The following is a 15,490-nucleotide window of genomic DNA, read 5'->3' as shown; positions in this document are numbered from 1 at the left end:
TGCACAGACAGGAAAGGAAGGAATGACAAATCTTCAGAGCAAGCGACCTGGTTTGGTGTTTCTGGGTAAACATGAAATGCGACCACCGGGTCGGCACAGAAAGGCCTAGCCAGCTGTATGCGCTGAGTCTCAGTACAGATGGATAACTTGTCCATGAGGTTACGGTAGCTTTTGCCATCCATCAGGTTCTGCATTTAACCTGGAAATGTGTAATGACATAATAGTTTAAACAACTCATACCAAACAGTAGAAAAAACTCACCTGGGCTTACCAACACTTGGCATCACTGGCATTTTCCAGAAGAGACTTTTAGTGCATTTGTGACATTTCAGAATGGTGTTGGAAGATCGTTATGTAGAGCAGACAATGTCCCATTTGAAAATACAAGAAAGTACAAGTCAGCAACACTGATTAAAACAATTCACAACAGATTTTAAGAAAAAAAAAGCCACTAAAACTTCCTAAAGGAAACAGCAAACAGTATCCTTTCACCTCAGCATCAGAAATGAAGAGAATCTAACTTTATGTGCTCCACATAGGCCTAGCTTGTTGCAAATCCACCAAAACTTACATCTCTACAGACAAAAAACAAAGCAGGCCAGCATCAGGCATTCTCTCCACCCCTTCTCCTCCCTGAAAGAATTTAAATCTACAATTCCAGGAACAGACTCCCTATCCATACCACAAAGCCTTCAAAGACAAATTATTTTTTCCTCTCTATTCATTTGATGTCTCACTCTCTACGCGATCTTAATTAGATGGAAAACTTGAGTAGGGAATGGATCTCATTTTTAATTTTATGTCTGTCAGGTATTACGTCCATTCTAAAAAAGAAGTTCTACAAAAAGTTTAGAGGATGATTTTCTGCTAAACCTGACTTCTCCTTGGGTGTTCATGTTCCTTCTGTGCTCACCTGCAAGTTAAACACAGATATGAAATACTAAATACAATCCTGATAGAGGATTATGAAATAATTTATTAAAGGAAAAAGTGCATGTCCTAATAATATTGCTCCAATTATAAATTATTTTACAAAGAAGGGACTGCACACAGTCGTTGGGCCACTGCTAGAAGCCTGTAACTCAGACTGGCCTAATAAAATCACATACTCTCTCTTCAGAGCAGCATCACAGCAGGAGTAACTACTCAAATCACCCTGATATATTTGTTAGAAAGATAATCTCGGAGTGCTTTATAGGAAGCTACATTATAGTACCTTCCCAATATCATTATTCTAACAGCTAAGTATCAGCATAACTGTAATAATTGTTATGTAATAGCTACTTAAAAATAAACTTTAAATAACTAGTTAATTTAAAAAGAATTACTATGATCCATCCTCAGGGATTGCACGCAATACTTGCCGACACAGAATCTATCAAAAAATGCTCTCACTCACCATCCACTTCCACATCTATACATTGCTGTCTGAAACAGTTAGGTTATATTACATCCTCTAAAATGGAAAACACATCTGAACATTTAACTAGGTTACTAGAAACAGCTAGAATCCATACTCATAAAAACCTTGCAAAGCTTCAAATGGTTCCATAACATAAATGGGATCCCCTTAATCTTTCACAAGGGTATGGGAATATTTTAACATATTCTAACGGCTTCATACCTGCCACATTTAATACAGAGAGAATTTTTACTCGGTATGGACCCATTCTCACAACATACTCTATCAAAATGCCTCTGCATTCAGTGGTATCTCTTCCTAATGCACATAGATCTCACGACAGCAATCCTATGAGTTAAGAATTCATTTATAGCATGCTGTTAGACAAGAGAGAAAGTCACACACATCTTAAACAGGCAATTCTCCAGGTAGGCTGAAAGCACAAACACACATCCATTTTACATTAATGCAGAAAATCAGAGGTGAATATATACACTTGTTATAAAATGAAAATAGTAGGCAGTCACCTTTCCCTTTTCTACTTACACAGGTTGGGTTATTGTCTAAAAACTTTCTACTGCTAACAACTTAACAGTGTCTGAGGAAAAAAGTCTGTTACATAGCAAAAAAAAAAATCCCAAAACTTCATCGCAAAACATCACTACAGAGCAAGAAACCAAACCAACACAATGCCCCAAGAAGAGATACTTGCAGTATTTGTTGCTTTGTACTGACACTTCTGCTGCACAATAGCATTACATACAACAGTTATCTGCTGCCTTAGTACCCGCACAAAGTGCAAAATGCAAGTGTTAGGATTGTTTTCCTTTTAGACTAGAGACTCACCAATCTTCAGATGAAAGTAAAATCCAAGGAAACAAGACTTGTTATTTTAAGACTGATGAATAATACCTGAAAATATCTGAATGATATTAGAAAAAGAAGTTAATGTTCCATTTTTCTTACACCTTATTAAATAAGATAACATATTAAACTCTATTCATTAAAAAGCTATGGAAGCACTGTTACTGAATAGCTGGTAGAAGTGATTTACAAAAACATTCATATTCAGTGAAGATCTGTGGCTAGATACAGCAATACACAAGTCTCTTACCTGAATTATGTAGCTTTGTTCTGCTGAGTCAATGACTGCTGCAATTTATAGTCAATTGACAACATGCAAAGTAGCTTACTGTTAGATCTGCTCACTTCTGGTTTGGCTTTTCCACCCACACCACAGCTATGATGGCAACAAAACTTGGCATTAAGGGCTAGAAATTTTAAAACTGTATTGAACACAACCAGATTACCTGAAAAAGTAATCAGGAATGTACTTTGTTTACTTCCTGTATGTATTCTGTTACAGTTTACTAAAAGCAGTATTTTCATTTATTGGCATTTTGTACTTCAATGTCAAAACATAACAATTGGCTAGAATTTAATTAAGTCTTTATCACTGAGGCATAAGCAAACTAATTTTCATAGCTTCATTTTAGACACAGAAAATCAGCATTTATTTAGAAGAAACTTGTGATAGATTTGTCTCCAGATTAGAGGTGAGGACCCATATTAGTTAGCTTAATACCCTCAAATTTAATCTTCATTATAACACTAAGGGAATTTCCCAAAATTACAGGTAAGAAGTACAAAACCATATAAGAGGTCTCTAATAAAGCATTTATAGAGGTAGACCAGACAAGATTTGAAAATGGTGAGCAATCAGTAGCAAGACAAATGTCTTAAAGTTTTGCTTAAACTTAGAAACACAGTATGGAGCAATCGGTCAGTATAATCAAATATATATATGTAGCATCTGTATATACCTATATCAGCACATAGATGTCCAGTTGTACAGGTGCGAGGAAATCTGACATCTAACTCCAAAACTCCCACATTTTATAGGATTACTTCAATTCTTTATCTCATTATTTGGACCTTCTATCAAAGTAAAGCCACAGAAAAAATCCCAAACCAAACCAGTTTAGCTTAAAGCTTTCAGAAGACAGTATAAGATTAGAAACACTTGATCTACTCCTAGGAGAGCTACATACACCCAGTCTCAACTTCCTGGGATTGCTAGCCATCAGAGAAAGCATTCTGTTCCCGCTGCCCTTGTGTGGGGCCACAACAATGCTGTATTCTGCATCCTCCTTCCCACACCAGCTTCAGGCCTCATCAGAACGGCAGCCAAGAGGTAGAACATCTACTAGAACTGGTAGGCAGGCATATATTCAACAAACAAGCTACATGATTTTTCTTCAGGTAGATCACTGTCATAACAACAACTTGGTGCCTCTACCAAGTAGCCACCCATTATAATTCCTTCCAGATTATCAGTTTTTGGAAGACTACAGAACTGAGTAGAGAATGAAGTTCTGTATCTGCAAGAGCTGCAGTCAGTGCAAATGTTGTTATGGGACAAATATGTTTCCACCCCTGACGTGGCAGAGCTATGTGTACAGGTACAGTTTTTCCCATGCTACTCTGTCCCCCAGGCTGTGGGCTACACAAGCCAAAACTGCACCCAGCAACATATAGTACTGTTCCCTGTACCTTTTCCTTCCACGCTGGAACTGAAAACTGTATCAGACAATAATGTAACTACATACGTATAGCTAAATTTAAGTCAGGGATTAAAAACTTTTTTGAATTAGCAGTTTGGCGAGACTTTTTCCTTTACCTAAGCACTGAACAAATGCGTATTTCTACTCTGAAGCATTTTCAGAGAAGTGCTTTTATAGATGGAATTTACATGCAGGGTAATGAGGGAGAAAAATGATGACATACAGGTAATGCACATCCATTTTTCAAAAATCAGTTTTATCTTTAATTGTTACATTCCAAAGGGGATATATGAAAGTCAGTCATCTAGCAACTGTATACCTCTTAAGAGAGATGAGTACAGAATCACAGATAAAAAAATACACCTAACTCCCAAGATGACAGGTGCTAGAGAAAGTATGTGCCTTACACCATCAATCCAGACAAATGCAGGAAGATTTTTATAATAAATATTTCATCATATACTAACTCCTGAGACTTTACCCATGAAAAGAAGGGAAAATATTTTTTTTTAAGAGATATCATACACATACAATATATTAAGCTATTAAAGCAAAATAGAACAAACTGCCAACACTGTCTTGATATGCACTGCATTTGAGTTTATCTACATCACAGTACTTTAAGTATGCAGCTCAAAGAGTCAGTGTCCATTTAAGTTCTGCCTTAAATCTGCAAACATCACTTGACATACAAGCATCTTGAAAATACGAGTGCAAGAAAACCAAATGATGAATACAGCCAATCAGGATTTCATTCTCTGGTATGAAAACTACACCGCAAGATTTAGATTTCCAGTACCTAGCAATAGTCAGCAGAAAAATCAAAGTATATTTACAAATGGTCTTAAAGTGATTAGTGAGTTGTAAGTAATTACTGTGTTCCCAGGTACTTTTTAACCACATAAATGGTAAAGAGAAATATATAGTTAAAAACCACCATAAAGTCACAACTGTAAATAAGGTACCACAGTAGCAACCCAAGATGTCTTAGGGTTTGTTTTCTTTTCAGTTTCATTAGTAAAAGCCAGTTGAAAAGGTAAAGATATTAGCTTTTGGTTAACTAATCTTTTAAAATTGCATCTACTCCAGTACATTCCTTCAAAGTTCAAATGCTTTTCTCTATTTTTTTTATTTTTTTTTTAAATCAATAATGAACCATTCAAGAGAACCCTTCTGAATTGGCAGGATCAGGAAGACGTAAGTCAGCTCTTTCAATTAGTCCACTTTACTTCCCTGGAGTTATCTTACTGAGACAAAATTAACTCAGCACAACATGACGGTCAAAGACAGACTTGCGTTGCTCTTGGACCTGTAACTTCCAACGCTGCTGGGCATACTCCACTTTGTTCAATACATTGGCACGGCTCCGAGAACGAGCCAGCACATCATGTGCATTTGCAAAAGGCTGGTGATCCTGGAATGGCAAAAATCATTAGTTAGATCTCAAAAATTCCACTCAGCAATTACATTAATCTTTTTTGTAGTTACCTGCCAAAGGATGGGTAAACACGCTGTCTCAACAAGCTGGTGAGTAATAATGACGAAGCAAGTTTTTGAGTAGTTAGAACTGTACTTTAATTTCTCATGCAAAGTAACTTCCACAGGTTTCCTAAATAGACCAAGCTTCATTGTACTGTACAATTATCTACTACCATAGCAAGACATCATAGCAAGATCAGAACCACAGTCTTGCATCCGTTTGCAGCTGGTGGGACAGAAGCCTAGATCAGACCCAGGTTCTGGGAGCCTCCTGTTATTGTCTTGAATGCACTTCACTTTAAAATTGAATTAAAAAGTCAATTCTCTGCCAGCTCTTGGCCTTTTACCATCAGGCAGTTCGGGGTGTTCACACACAGCTTCTACATAAAACCAACACACTCTGATGTTTACCAAACTAAATCCATTGTACTCAGCTGTCTAAAGGAACAGTGTCAATACAGCTGTTTAAGTGACAGAGCTCAACAATAACGGAGTGCTTGTTTAATATTTACTCTGTTTTCTAACAGTACCTGCAAAGCTTTATTTTATTCTAGTAAATATAACCAAGTTATAAATACTAGGAGTTGGAACTGAACTTATTTGGCTATCAAACCATTTTAGACAAAGTAATGTTGGTTAAACTACGTCAGAAAGCATCATATATACAAAGCATAATGAAAATAACGTAATTATGTCCTGTATCAAATAACTGTCTTTTTTGTATGTCTACCCTTCTTTTTTTTTTTCCCCAGAACACTTTTGAAGACATTTAGATTAACGGATACTTTATTTGTGACATGACTGTACAGAGTAGTTCAGTGATAATTCTTAGTAGCACAGAGATTATCATTAACTATATCCACTGAAGTGATGCCTACTAGTCCCAAAGCCACACATAAGCCTCACTGGGCTAAGAAATATGCTCACAGAGAACAAGAGAGAATCCCTGACCCAAAGACCTACAGTCTCACCATAAAAAATTATGCAGTTGGATATACCTAGAATGGGCAGTTAACAAGTGACTTCATTCACAGGGAAACAAAATCACAATAGCAACACATTTCTGCCATAAAATAGATGGTGGAAGGGAGAACACAGGACAAGCTAGATGGTACTGGCTTTCTGATAAACAACAATCTTAGCTCAAAGGCTAGCTACTGTCAATGTCTATGTGGACAACAAGGGGAAAAAAGAATTTAAAGAGGAAAGAGTCCATTCTTTTGTTGCCACTGCCATCAATTGGCAATGAGAAAGAGCAAATATACTGGCTTGAAATTCAGCAACAAAATTAATGCGCAGGCTATGTCCACAGTTTGACAAGGATCAATACCTCAAGAACTTGCAAGAGGGAAGGCAAGGATGTGGATAAGTCATGAGGGACCTTAAATTATTTCACATTCACTGTCACAGAAGGAGGATAAACAGCAAAGGAGCAACATAAACTGAGGAAGGACCTGAAGTGCTTTTTGTTCCAAGTACTAGCGCAGATAAGCACCAGTGACTCCACAAGCTCAAGTAACAGTCACAGTAACAGTTACAGCAAAACATGAAATTGGTTAAGATGGATTCAGATTTTAAGGTAAACTCATTCTACTGTTAACCTGAGCTCTGCCACGGGACTTATTTCACTTCTTCCACCTATAATCAGAAGGTTCTAACCCAGATTTGGAGGTATGACTATAATTTATCTAAGGTATAAAATAAAAATAATTTTTCTGAGGTATAGCATACAGCACAAGTTCATTTAATTCAATTAGGAATCTGCCCAATTAGCTGTAATAATGCAGACAGAAAAAGGGTAATTCAAATCCCTCCTTTCCACAAAAAACCCCACCCAGTATCCTCCTAGAAGTGACTAGAAAAATCTTAAGATGTCAATGCAAAGACATTTGGAATACGTCTCCATGTAGTACACAAGGAAGTGCAGAAACAGTGGGATATATATTATAAGATTATTATTATATTAAAATAACAATAATATACCTCTGTCCAAAGAGCCTTAACTCTAGTCAATGTTAGCTCAAACTTGGGTAACAGCCACATATTTTTGTGGTGAACTCAAGGTAAATAAAGGTGGCACAGCTGATAAAAGCTACTGTCTAGGAAAATGCTCAATTTGGAATACTTAATATACCCACTCTGCAGAACAGAAACACCTTTTTAAGTCAAGACGGCTGATGAGGCCACTGTTGATGAAACAAAACTGTAGAACTAAAGAATATACTTTTTCTCTGTTTACTAGCAATGACAGTTGCTACTCCAAAACAAAAAACAACCTGGAGAATCTGAGTGCAACTCACATTAAAATTTGCAGATACAGCATAACGGAGCATAGCATTTACTGCTTTTGATACCTTCAGGTCTATGAAGCCACCAAAGCAACAGGCAGTCAGAACTACAGGGCTTTGAAACAGATTTTAAAAGGTGTTGCCATAATAGTTTTGTTTCACCAAGAACAACTTATTTAACTCCTCCTATTAACTTCCAATTTATTTGAAGGAATGACGAAAATATTCTTAACGATTCTATTGCAAGACACATAAATGTTGGGTTTGACTAGCTCCCATTTACTTCAACAGTAATCAAGTGCTTGTGTCTGCTGAAAGGCTTGGGTTAAGCAGATAGCAATCTTCCCATTTCATACTCTGCATTTGGTTTCAGAACTTCTTTCTAAGGTTACACCACACCTGAAGCATAATTTATCAGTAAAAGCAGTGACGCTTGAAGGTTCAGTATAGAAAGTACATCAATGCTGAGACTTCAGAACTGTTTTATCAGTTTGTGTGGTTCAACACTGACACTTAACCACCAAGCCAGCTGCCATTTTAGAAAACTTTCCTCACAGTACTTTAAGGCAATACCTCTCCCAGGCATGCAGATTCATCATGTTCAGAAGCACAGAAATTCATCAAATCCAAAGCCATAGCCCATATTTTTATACTATTCTAAGCCCCCCTTCGGTACACAGATGACCTACTCCCACCAACCAGTACTCCTTATCCACACTGATCATGTACTGAAGCGTCCCACTCTTTACAATATAAGCTTTCGTAAGGTCTTGCGTTCCCCTCTTTTAATGGTACTGAAGCCAGTTTTGTTCCATTTTTACTAGAAGTCAAAAACACTACGTTGGAGATGGTTTCCTGTCATTACCAGCCTTCCCAAAGTCACTAATGGACTACTCCTCTTTTCCTCCCCAAAAAGGCTGTTCTGATCTGTTGGAATATACTGTCACATTCTGTTTCTAGCTGTAATACTAAGCGTCAATCACTATTTTTCTTCATAATAATAATTTCTTCTTGCATTTTTAGCATCAACAAATTCAAACTGGAATGACAGAAGATGCAAACCTTCTTTCTTTTTGTAGAGAGAAATCTAAGCAATAAGCAACTTGTGTAAATGTGATCACTAACAGACTGTATGGATCATTAACACTTAAGAATTTGTACCTCCTATATATGCTTACCTCCATTCCTACTCTGTTTCTTCTCTAAGAAAATAATCTGTGTCTAGCGCTGGGATAACTGAAGCAGTCCTCATCTTACTACTTTCTAGCCCAGTGAAAAATGAAAGAGTGGCTTCATAGAAGTCATCATGCAGCTTTCTCTTCCCCTCCCTTCAGGAAAAGCATTTACACTGCCTGGCAAAAAAGCTGCTCATCCCGAACAGTTATTTAACAACTAACCATCCCAATCTTTATGTTAACCCAAGTGCACGAGCACTCTGGTGAACTCACCCCAATGTCTTCATCACTTTGTATGAGCTGTGAATGTCCAAAGAGACGTCTCTTCAGTATAGGTTCCACCAGTGTAAGGTACACCATGTACAGAAGAAGCAGGCCCAAAATAGACAGGTATATGATGATTGTAACCTACACAATGGAAGCACAGTTTATGCCAGAATTATGACATTCCCCCCACAATTTCTCAGCATGCAGCAAGGACCAAAAGAAGAGTACGTGCAACGTTTGTGATGAGCCTGTCGATCTTTGGTAATGTCACCAGATGACTTAAAATCCACAGAGAAAAAAAACCACCAAACTACAACCTGGTATTAGAAGGATTTATGGCAGACAGATGTTAGCTTGAAACAGTTTCTCTTAGTAAGGCCTTGCTAAATATCTTACGCTATCCCTCTTAAAACAACTTGGTGTTATAAATCTCACCTCAACCAAGACAGCTGTTCAGTTTGGCCATTAAACTGGGGTGACAAACCTGGGGGTTCCTGTATGGTCTCCATTCTCTAGCATAGATCTGCATTCAAACAGTCGCTAAGAAAAATGTGAAGGCAAAAAGAAATACCAAACTTCTAAAAGACCAAAAAAAGGAGTCTGTATATATATATATAATAATAATGTAAGAAAAAAGAAAAGGTGCACTGCACAACCTATTCACCCCAGCCTAGGGCTAAATGGCTCCAATAGGATAAGAATGCGAAGAATACAGAAATCATCTATTAGAGCAATCATGGATAATTTTGCTCTTTTTAGCTTGCCACTGTATGCAGAAAGTTTATAGTAAGCAAGCAAGACAGCTGACTAGTGAGAGACCCTCTAAAATAATAACAAAAACATGAAGTCCAAACCTAGACAAAACACCCTAGAACACTCAGAATTTCAGCAAGGTATAAAGCTTAATCTCAAAAGTGGAGATCTTCAATAAAGGATCTCAAGCCCACTCCTTCAGCTATAGCTTGATGCTATTGTTACTACTCAAGATAAATTATGAGCAACTATCATGAAAAAAAGTTAAATCTTAGACTGCTTTAGAAAAATTCTCCATTTAAAAAGAATATGTCTCTAAAAGACAACAAGCATATTTACTAATCAGTTAATGTATTTAACATGTGACAACATAATTACATCGTTTACCTTAATTGTGACAGAGCTTCTCTCTTCATATTTGCACTCACAACGTAAACAGTATGCTTCTACATCAGGTCCAGGGACAGGCATAGGCTCAACCACATGAAGACAATCACTGAAGAAAGACAGAAACTGTTCAGTCACTTTTGAGCTGGTTTTAGCTTACCTGTTCCACTACGCGTACAGACCCCAGCTGCATGAGGTGAGAAGCCACCTTTGCTTAAGTTCAGCCATTCTAAATTAGAGGTATCCAAGACGTAAAAGTAAATAAATAAATCACTACTCCACAATTATTTTACTTAAACAAGAAATTCAGCTATTGACAAGCTGCTAAAAAAGTTTTAAGACCTTTCGAACTCAATACAATGTTTTCATTTTTCAGTGAAAGTATTAAAGCTGGTAGCATAACAAGTCCAAGGATTTGAATCCCAGCACGAATGCATCATTTGACACTGACATAATGGATGAAAGTAATTCCAGCTATACACTTCTTTCTTCATCACATTCAAAAGAGCCTTATTCTATCCTTCCACTATCTGAAGGGAGATTAACCTCTCTTTGGTGTTCTTGAACAGAAGTTCTTTTTTCTTGCCATCACAAGTTACAGGCACTGAAGAAAAAAACACAAGTCAGATGGGTTGTTTCTCTAAGCAACAAAATAGTCGATAAATAGCATTCAGTTTTCAGCACCAGACCCAGATGAGAAAACACATTATCACTTAAAAGATTACAAAAATATAATTCAGTCCCATGACAAAAAAGCATGGCTGACAATCTTATGGGCACTCTATATCACAGCACTAAAATCCAGCTGCCATGAGACAACTGCTTCCACCAATAACTTATGTAATTTGCATCTTTTTGCTGACTCAGGTTGGCTGTTCAGAGTTCACATCCCAGAGTCCCTGCAGAGGACAAAAAAAAAAATCATGTTTTTGCCTTTATCCTGGTTAACTCAATGTCAGCACAGTCAGAAGGAGGCAATGAAACAAAATACCCTAAGTGACAGCAGCAGCCCAGGATTCAACACTCCACTGGGCTAGATTACAATGCTGCAAACACATGGCCAGACACCAGCTCATCTCTTCTGTTTTCTTTGTGTTTCTTCTTCATAACTAAAACTATTGATTGTCGAGTCATATCCTCTGGAAGGGAGCAGAAGGCTTAATTTTCTCATTTATTTGAAAGTAGAATTACATTCTCCTCCATGGGGGAGTGCAGCATTCAAGCTACAAAACCAAAAATGCATGCAAGTCATAATGTATACAATTTCTGTTCATATGATTGAAAGTGTGCAGCACATTGATGCGAAAGTATAGTAGAAAGCTTGTACAGTAGTAAGTCTGTTACTGTGAATATATCAAATCTTAGCATCAGCACTTTTTTCCTCCAGTTCAGTGTTTCAAGTTGCTAAGAAGTGTACAATCTATCAGAACTTTAGGATTTTGACAATGTGTTTCCTTGCACTGTGATTCCATGGCAATTTTAGAGGAAACGGTAGAAAAGGCTAATCCTTTTCTAAATTATTTTGCCACTCAGCTGCCTCTGCATTACCACCTTCTCCCTTGTGCCCACAATAACAGCACCAAGGAAGTAGCTCTTCCAAGGCAAGCCAGGCTAGTCAGAGGGCAGCTTCTGCACAGACAGATTTCCAGGTCATTCAGCTTGTAGACAGGGTGTCCTCCCTCCGTGACCATGACTACCACTGCACTTGGTCTCTGTCCACCAATACTTTCAAAGTACAAAATACAAACACCAACACTTTCTAAGTGGGTTATTTAACCCTGTAGGTGCTTAGCCTTAGGCATCACCGTGCTTGCCTAGCGCATTATCCATCAGGGTGGGATTGCCTGCAATAGTTCCGAACCTCAATTGAGCAGGGTGAAGGCTTTTATTGGCATCAAAGCACTCCAGCCCATACTGATGTTAGCATAGTGTGCTGTTTGCCACTCTGAAGCCAAAGAACAGACCACTCCAAGTAAAAGAACCGAAGCCTCCAAATAAGAGTATCATAATGCACATTACAGGTTCAACATTAAAAATTAGATTTTCATTTTATGTCTGGACAAGCCATCAGTAAGTGGTCATTATACTGTACATAATTCATAAAACCACTAAAAATTGATCTGGCTCTTGTCTCACAAGTAACTGATCTAAATACCTAAAGGATGGTGCACATCAGCCAGTTCTACTCAGTAACAAGTCACTTGCACTGATGCAGAAGCCAAAGTATGGCACGAAGTTTGTCAATTTTAATGCACGTTAACTAGCAGTTGAGCCTTTTAGAAGTGGCAGGAAGATACCTCAAACAGAAGATGAAAGCCATAAAATGTTCCCAGATGGTCACTTAAGAAATTATCTCAACAAAACAAGATTTAAGATAGGAAAATAGATTTGAGATTCTGTATGCATGAGTATCTGTCACCACAAAAATTAGTCAAGCCTTCAAAGATAATTTTTCTTTCAATCAGTACCAATATTGATTTAAAGGGAAACAGGGTCTTTTCTGCTAATAAGGCGCACACTAAGCACTGAAATCCATTTTCATTTGCAGAGTGATAATGAAAAATAAAGCCAGTAACACTGCTACTCTGAAATGTCTGCTGCAGCTAGAATTCTCCCAGTATGTTTCATTGCTGCATCTTAATTTGTCATAGTAGGACTAATGTTGTTAAGTTAATCATGTGGGACAAAAATAGTAATTTCAACTGGACAGTACATTTTATGTTTATTAGTTTAGATTGAAATTTACAGTGTTGTTTCTAACAGTTCTCCTGTAAGTAATTTAATAAGTTAAGGCACAGCTCTACACATATCTGTATCACTAATTTTATTCCTATAATTATTTTTGTGGGCCTACTCAGGGGCATGAAATTTTCATAATCAAGATTCCAACCTGCTGCTACTTGTCAGACTGAAAAGTCTTTTATGAATTGTTAATGTAACTGCAAAAGAGCCAATACATCAAGAAGTATTTTTATAGGTTGACCCAAGAATCTCTGAGCACTTCCAACATCAAAGCAACTCCAAACCATGGTGTTTTATTTGTATGATTCACAGAGACAATAATACTTAAGGTGAAATTACACAAAGGACCTATACCAATGTAACATATTACTGTCCTCTTCCTTTCTTCCCCAACCCCTCATCACCAGCCACACACATCACTCCTCAGCTTGGAGAGGAATCTGACAAATGCCATAGCCGGCCTAAAGAATACAATGGAGGACACAATGGAGGACGTTGCTGGGGCAGAGATATGCAAGACCTCCCTCCCCTTCCCTCCCTCTCAAAAAACATGTTGTTAGATGGCTCAGGCCATGTCATGCACTCTCTGGCTGCAATTCTGAGGAACAGAGATGTCCAGAAACAACAGTCTCTAAATGACAGAATGGGTTTCAAGAGCGGAAAAAGGAGACAACAATCCTGAGTCCTAGTTCCCCAGCCATGCTCCCTTGCCATTTCAAATCACTGAATTCAAATTGTAACACCCTACTCCCTTCTACTGCTTCCAAGTCTAAATAACTAACTAAACATGTAAGCAAACAAACAAAAACAGAAGATAGGGAAAAACTACAGATTTCAAGCCTTGTCCCTTGCTAGAGCTGATTTCTGGAGTACTTTTAAAAGAAAAGTTCCAGTAAGTTATGCAAGAGATGTAATTTCTCCTGGCACTACCATAGAGACTCACGTATTAGCAGTATGGAACAAGTCTTTAACCAGCAAGGCTCATTATAACTTTTTTTATGCAACACACACTTACCAGTCTTTCTGTGAAACATTTTTGTTGTAAATATGGCCCGAGTGGTCTTTGTAAGGAGGGCAGATGCATTTACAGCGGACATCCTCATAATTCTGTAAAGTAAACAACATGCTTCAAATAAATTATCATCGGTAACTGTAATTCTGTCCTCCCTGTCCACAACAGAAACAACTCTGTAAGGAAAACTAGTAGAGGGACTACTACAACCTACAGTCCTCTTGCCTTAAACAGAAGCAGGATATTGTGAGGTAGAGAAAAAAGTGGAAAATTGGAATTCCAAACGAAGGCAAAGTAAATGTGAAAAATTATAGAAACTTGTAAAAGCAAGTTTTAGAGAAACAAGTTAACATTTGCATAAGCAACAATAGGCACTGCAGAAAGAAGTGAGGAGAATTAACTGTTACGGACAGCAAGAAAGAAGTAGCACCCAAAATTAACATTTAGATCACTACTGGGAAAAATGGAAATTTGGAAAAAGATACCTTTGTGTAACATATTAAAATGGGATAACCCATTCCTTTCCCAAACTGCACAAAGGAAGCGGTTGAGTCCCCATCCCTGGAGGTATTTAAAAGACATGCAGATGTGGCATTTAGGGACATGGTTTAGGGGTGGACTTGTCAGTGCTAGGTTAACGGTTGGACTTGATCTTAAAAGGTCTTTTCCAACCTAAATGATTCTATGATTCTAAGAATAGAAAACCTTATGGAGAGAACAGAGACAGTCAGCAAGGGGTTATAGATGAAAGCATTCTCAAACCCAAATCAGAGTAACTTATTTCAGCAAATAAGAAATAGAGAAGAAACCTGGCTTATCCAAAGTTCAAGGCAATTGCCAACGGCATTACAAAAAAACATTTTCGGAAGCACTGGTAATAACTTCTAGACTAAACAATCCAGTCAGACTAATGCTAAGTGGGTGTAGGTCAGTTGGAATCCCTTGACTGCACCATACACCAAGTCATCTCTGGACTCACCAAAGAGAAGTCAAACAGCTGATTATCACTAAAAATGAGAAAATTCAGACACGCAGGTAGTTGACTTTTCCTGTTAGGAAACGCAACTTTCTTGGTCAGTTGCGGGGACCATAAGACTGTATTCCCAAATACTAACCCAGAAGGACCAAGCACAGGGCACCTGGGGACACTAAAGCCAGGTAAGGCAACAGTGGCCGGCATGGCCACCCCAGAACCAGCGAGAAGAGCTGGCTCCCAAAGCGGGGCTCCGCGCTGGAGGCGAGGCGAGGCGCGGGGCAGCCCCCGGCCCCGGCAGCTACAAGAACAGCAGCTCCATCTCCAGCAAGGCCGCCTCAGCGAACGCGCGACTGACACCGAGCACCGCGTCGAAACTACATATGTTGCTACAAACGGAAGGCTGGCGCAGCAACCGGCGGCGCCAGGCAGACGGGCCCCGCTCCTC

At 38.3% G+C, this 15,490-nt stretch overlaps 2 protein-coding genes and 1 long non-coding RNA gene across 7 annotated transcripts in view; 1 reads left to right on the top strand and 2 right to left on the bottom strand.

Moving 5' to 3' along the window:
• The window catches only part of ASCL3 (achaete-scute family bHLH transcription factor 3), a 3,774-nt gene extending 1,455 nt beyond the window's left edge, over positions 1-2,319 (bottom strand). Inside the window, 3 exon segments of the mRNA XM_035890942.1 lie at positions 1-5; positions 8-199; positions 2,249-2,319. The exon segment at positions 1-5 is cut by the window's left edge and continues 1,455 nt beyond it. Of these exon segments, the coding sequence (XP_035746835.1) occupies positions 1-5; positions 8-194 (192 nt within the window). The 5' untranslated portion in view covers positions 195-199; positions 2,249-2,319.
• On the bottom strand, positions 196-14,160 carry TMEM9B (TMEM9 domain family member B). 5 transcript variants are annotated; one of them, XM_035890945.1, is made up of 5 exons: positions 14,073-14,160; positions 10,767-11,214; positions 10,316-10,424; positions 9,182-9,316; positions 196-5,380 (listed from the first exon to the last, which is right to left on the bottom strand). In XM_035890945.1, the coding sequence occupies exons 3-5, from the start codon at positions 10,397-10,399 to the stop codon at positions 5,225-5,227; spliced, it is 375 nt and encodes a 124-aa protein (XP_035746838.1). In that variant the 5' UTR covers positions 10,400-10,424; positions 10,767-11,214; positions 14,073-14,160; the 3' UTR covers positions 196-5,224. The 5 variants fall into 5 exon arrangements, with proteins under 5 accessions (XP_035746838.1, XP_035746839.1, XP_035746837.1 ...); XM_035890946.1 differs by having other exon boundaries at positions 10,862-11,214; XM_035890944.1 differs by adding an exon at positions 11,307-11,538 and having other exon boundaries at positions 10,316-11,214; positions 14,073-14,150.
• LOC118451931 overlaps positions 14,084-15,490 on the top strand; it is a 2,491-nt gene continuing 1,084 nt past the window's right edge. The window contains exons 1-2 of the long non-coding RNA XR_004841530.1: positions 14,084-14,166; positions 14,988-14,992. This is a non-coding gene — a long non-coding RNA (uncharacterized LOC118451931). The remainder of the gene's footprint in view (positions 14,167-14,987; positions 14,993-15,490) is intronic.

Source organism: Egretta garzetta, unplaced genomic scaffold (assembly GCF_000687185.1).
Source record: "Egretta garzetta isolate BGI_Z169 unplaced genomic scaffold, ASM68718v1 scaffold133, whole genome shotgun sequence".
Classification (NCBI taxonomy): domain Eukaryota; kingdom Metazoa; phylum Chordata; class Aves; order Pelecaniformes; family Ardeidae; genus Egretta; species Egretta garzetta.
Note: the sequence above shows the minus strand (reverse complement) of the source record. Positions and strands in the feature narration are given on the sequence as shown.

Bases quoted from the DNA above. Each gene is read 5' to 3' on its own strand.
- TMEM9B (XM_035890943.1), bottom strand. From the start codon at position 10,399: ATGCCTGTCCCTGGACCTGATGTAGAAGCATACTGTTTACGTTGTGAG. The intron at 9,317-10,315 runs GTAAACGATGTA...TCCATTGTGTAG, and splicing joins GAAGCTCTGTCACAATTAAG to GTTACAATCATCATATACCT. The intron at 5,381-9,181 runs GTGAGTTCACCA...TTGCCATTCCAG, and splicing joins AAAGTGATGAAGACATTGGG to GATCACCAGCCTTTTGCAAA.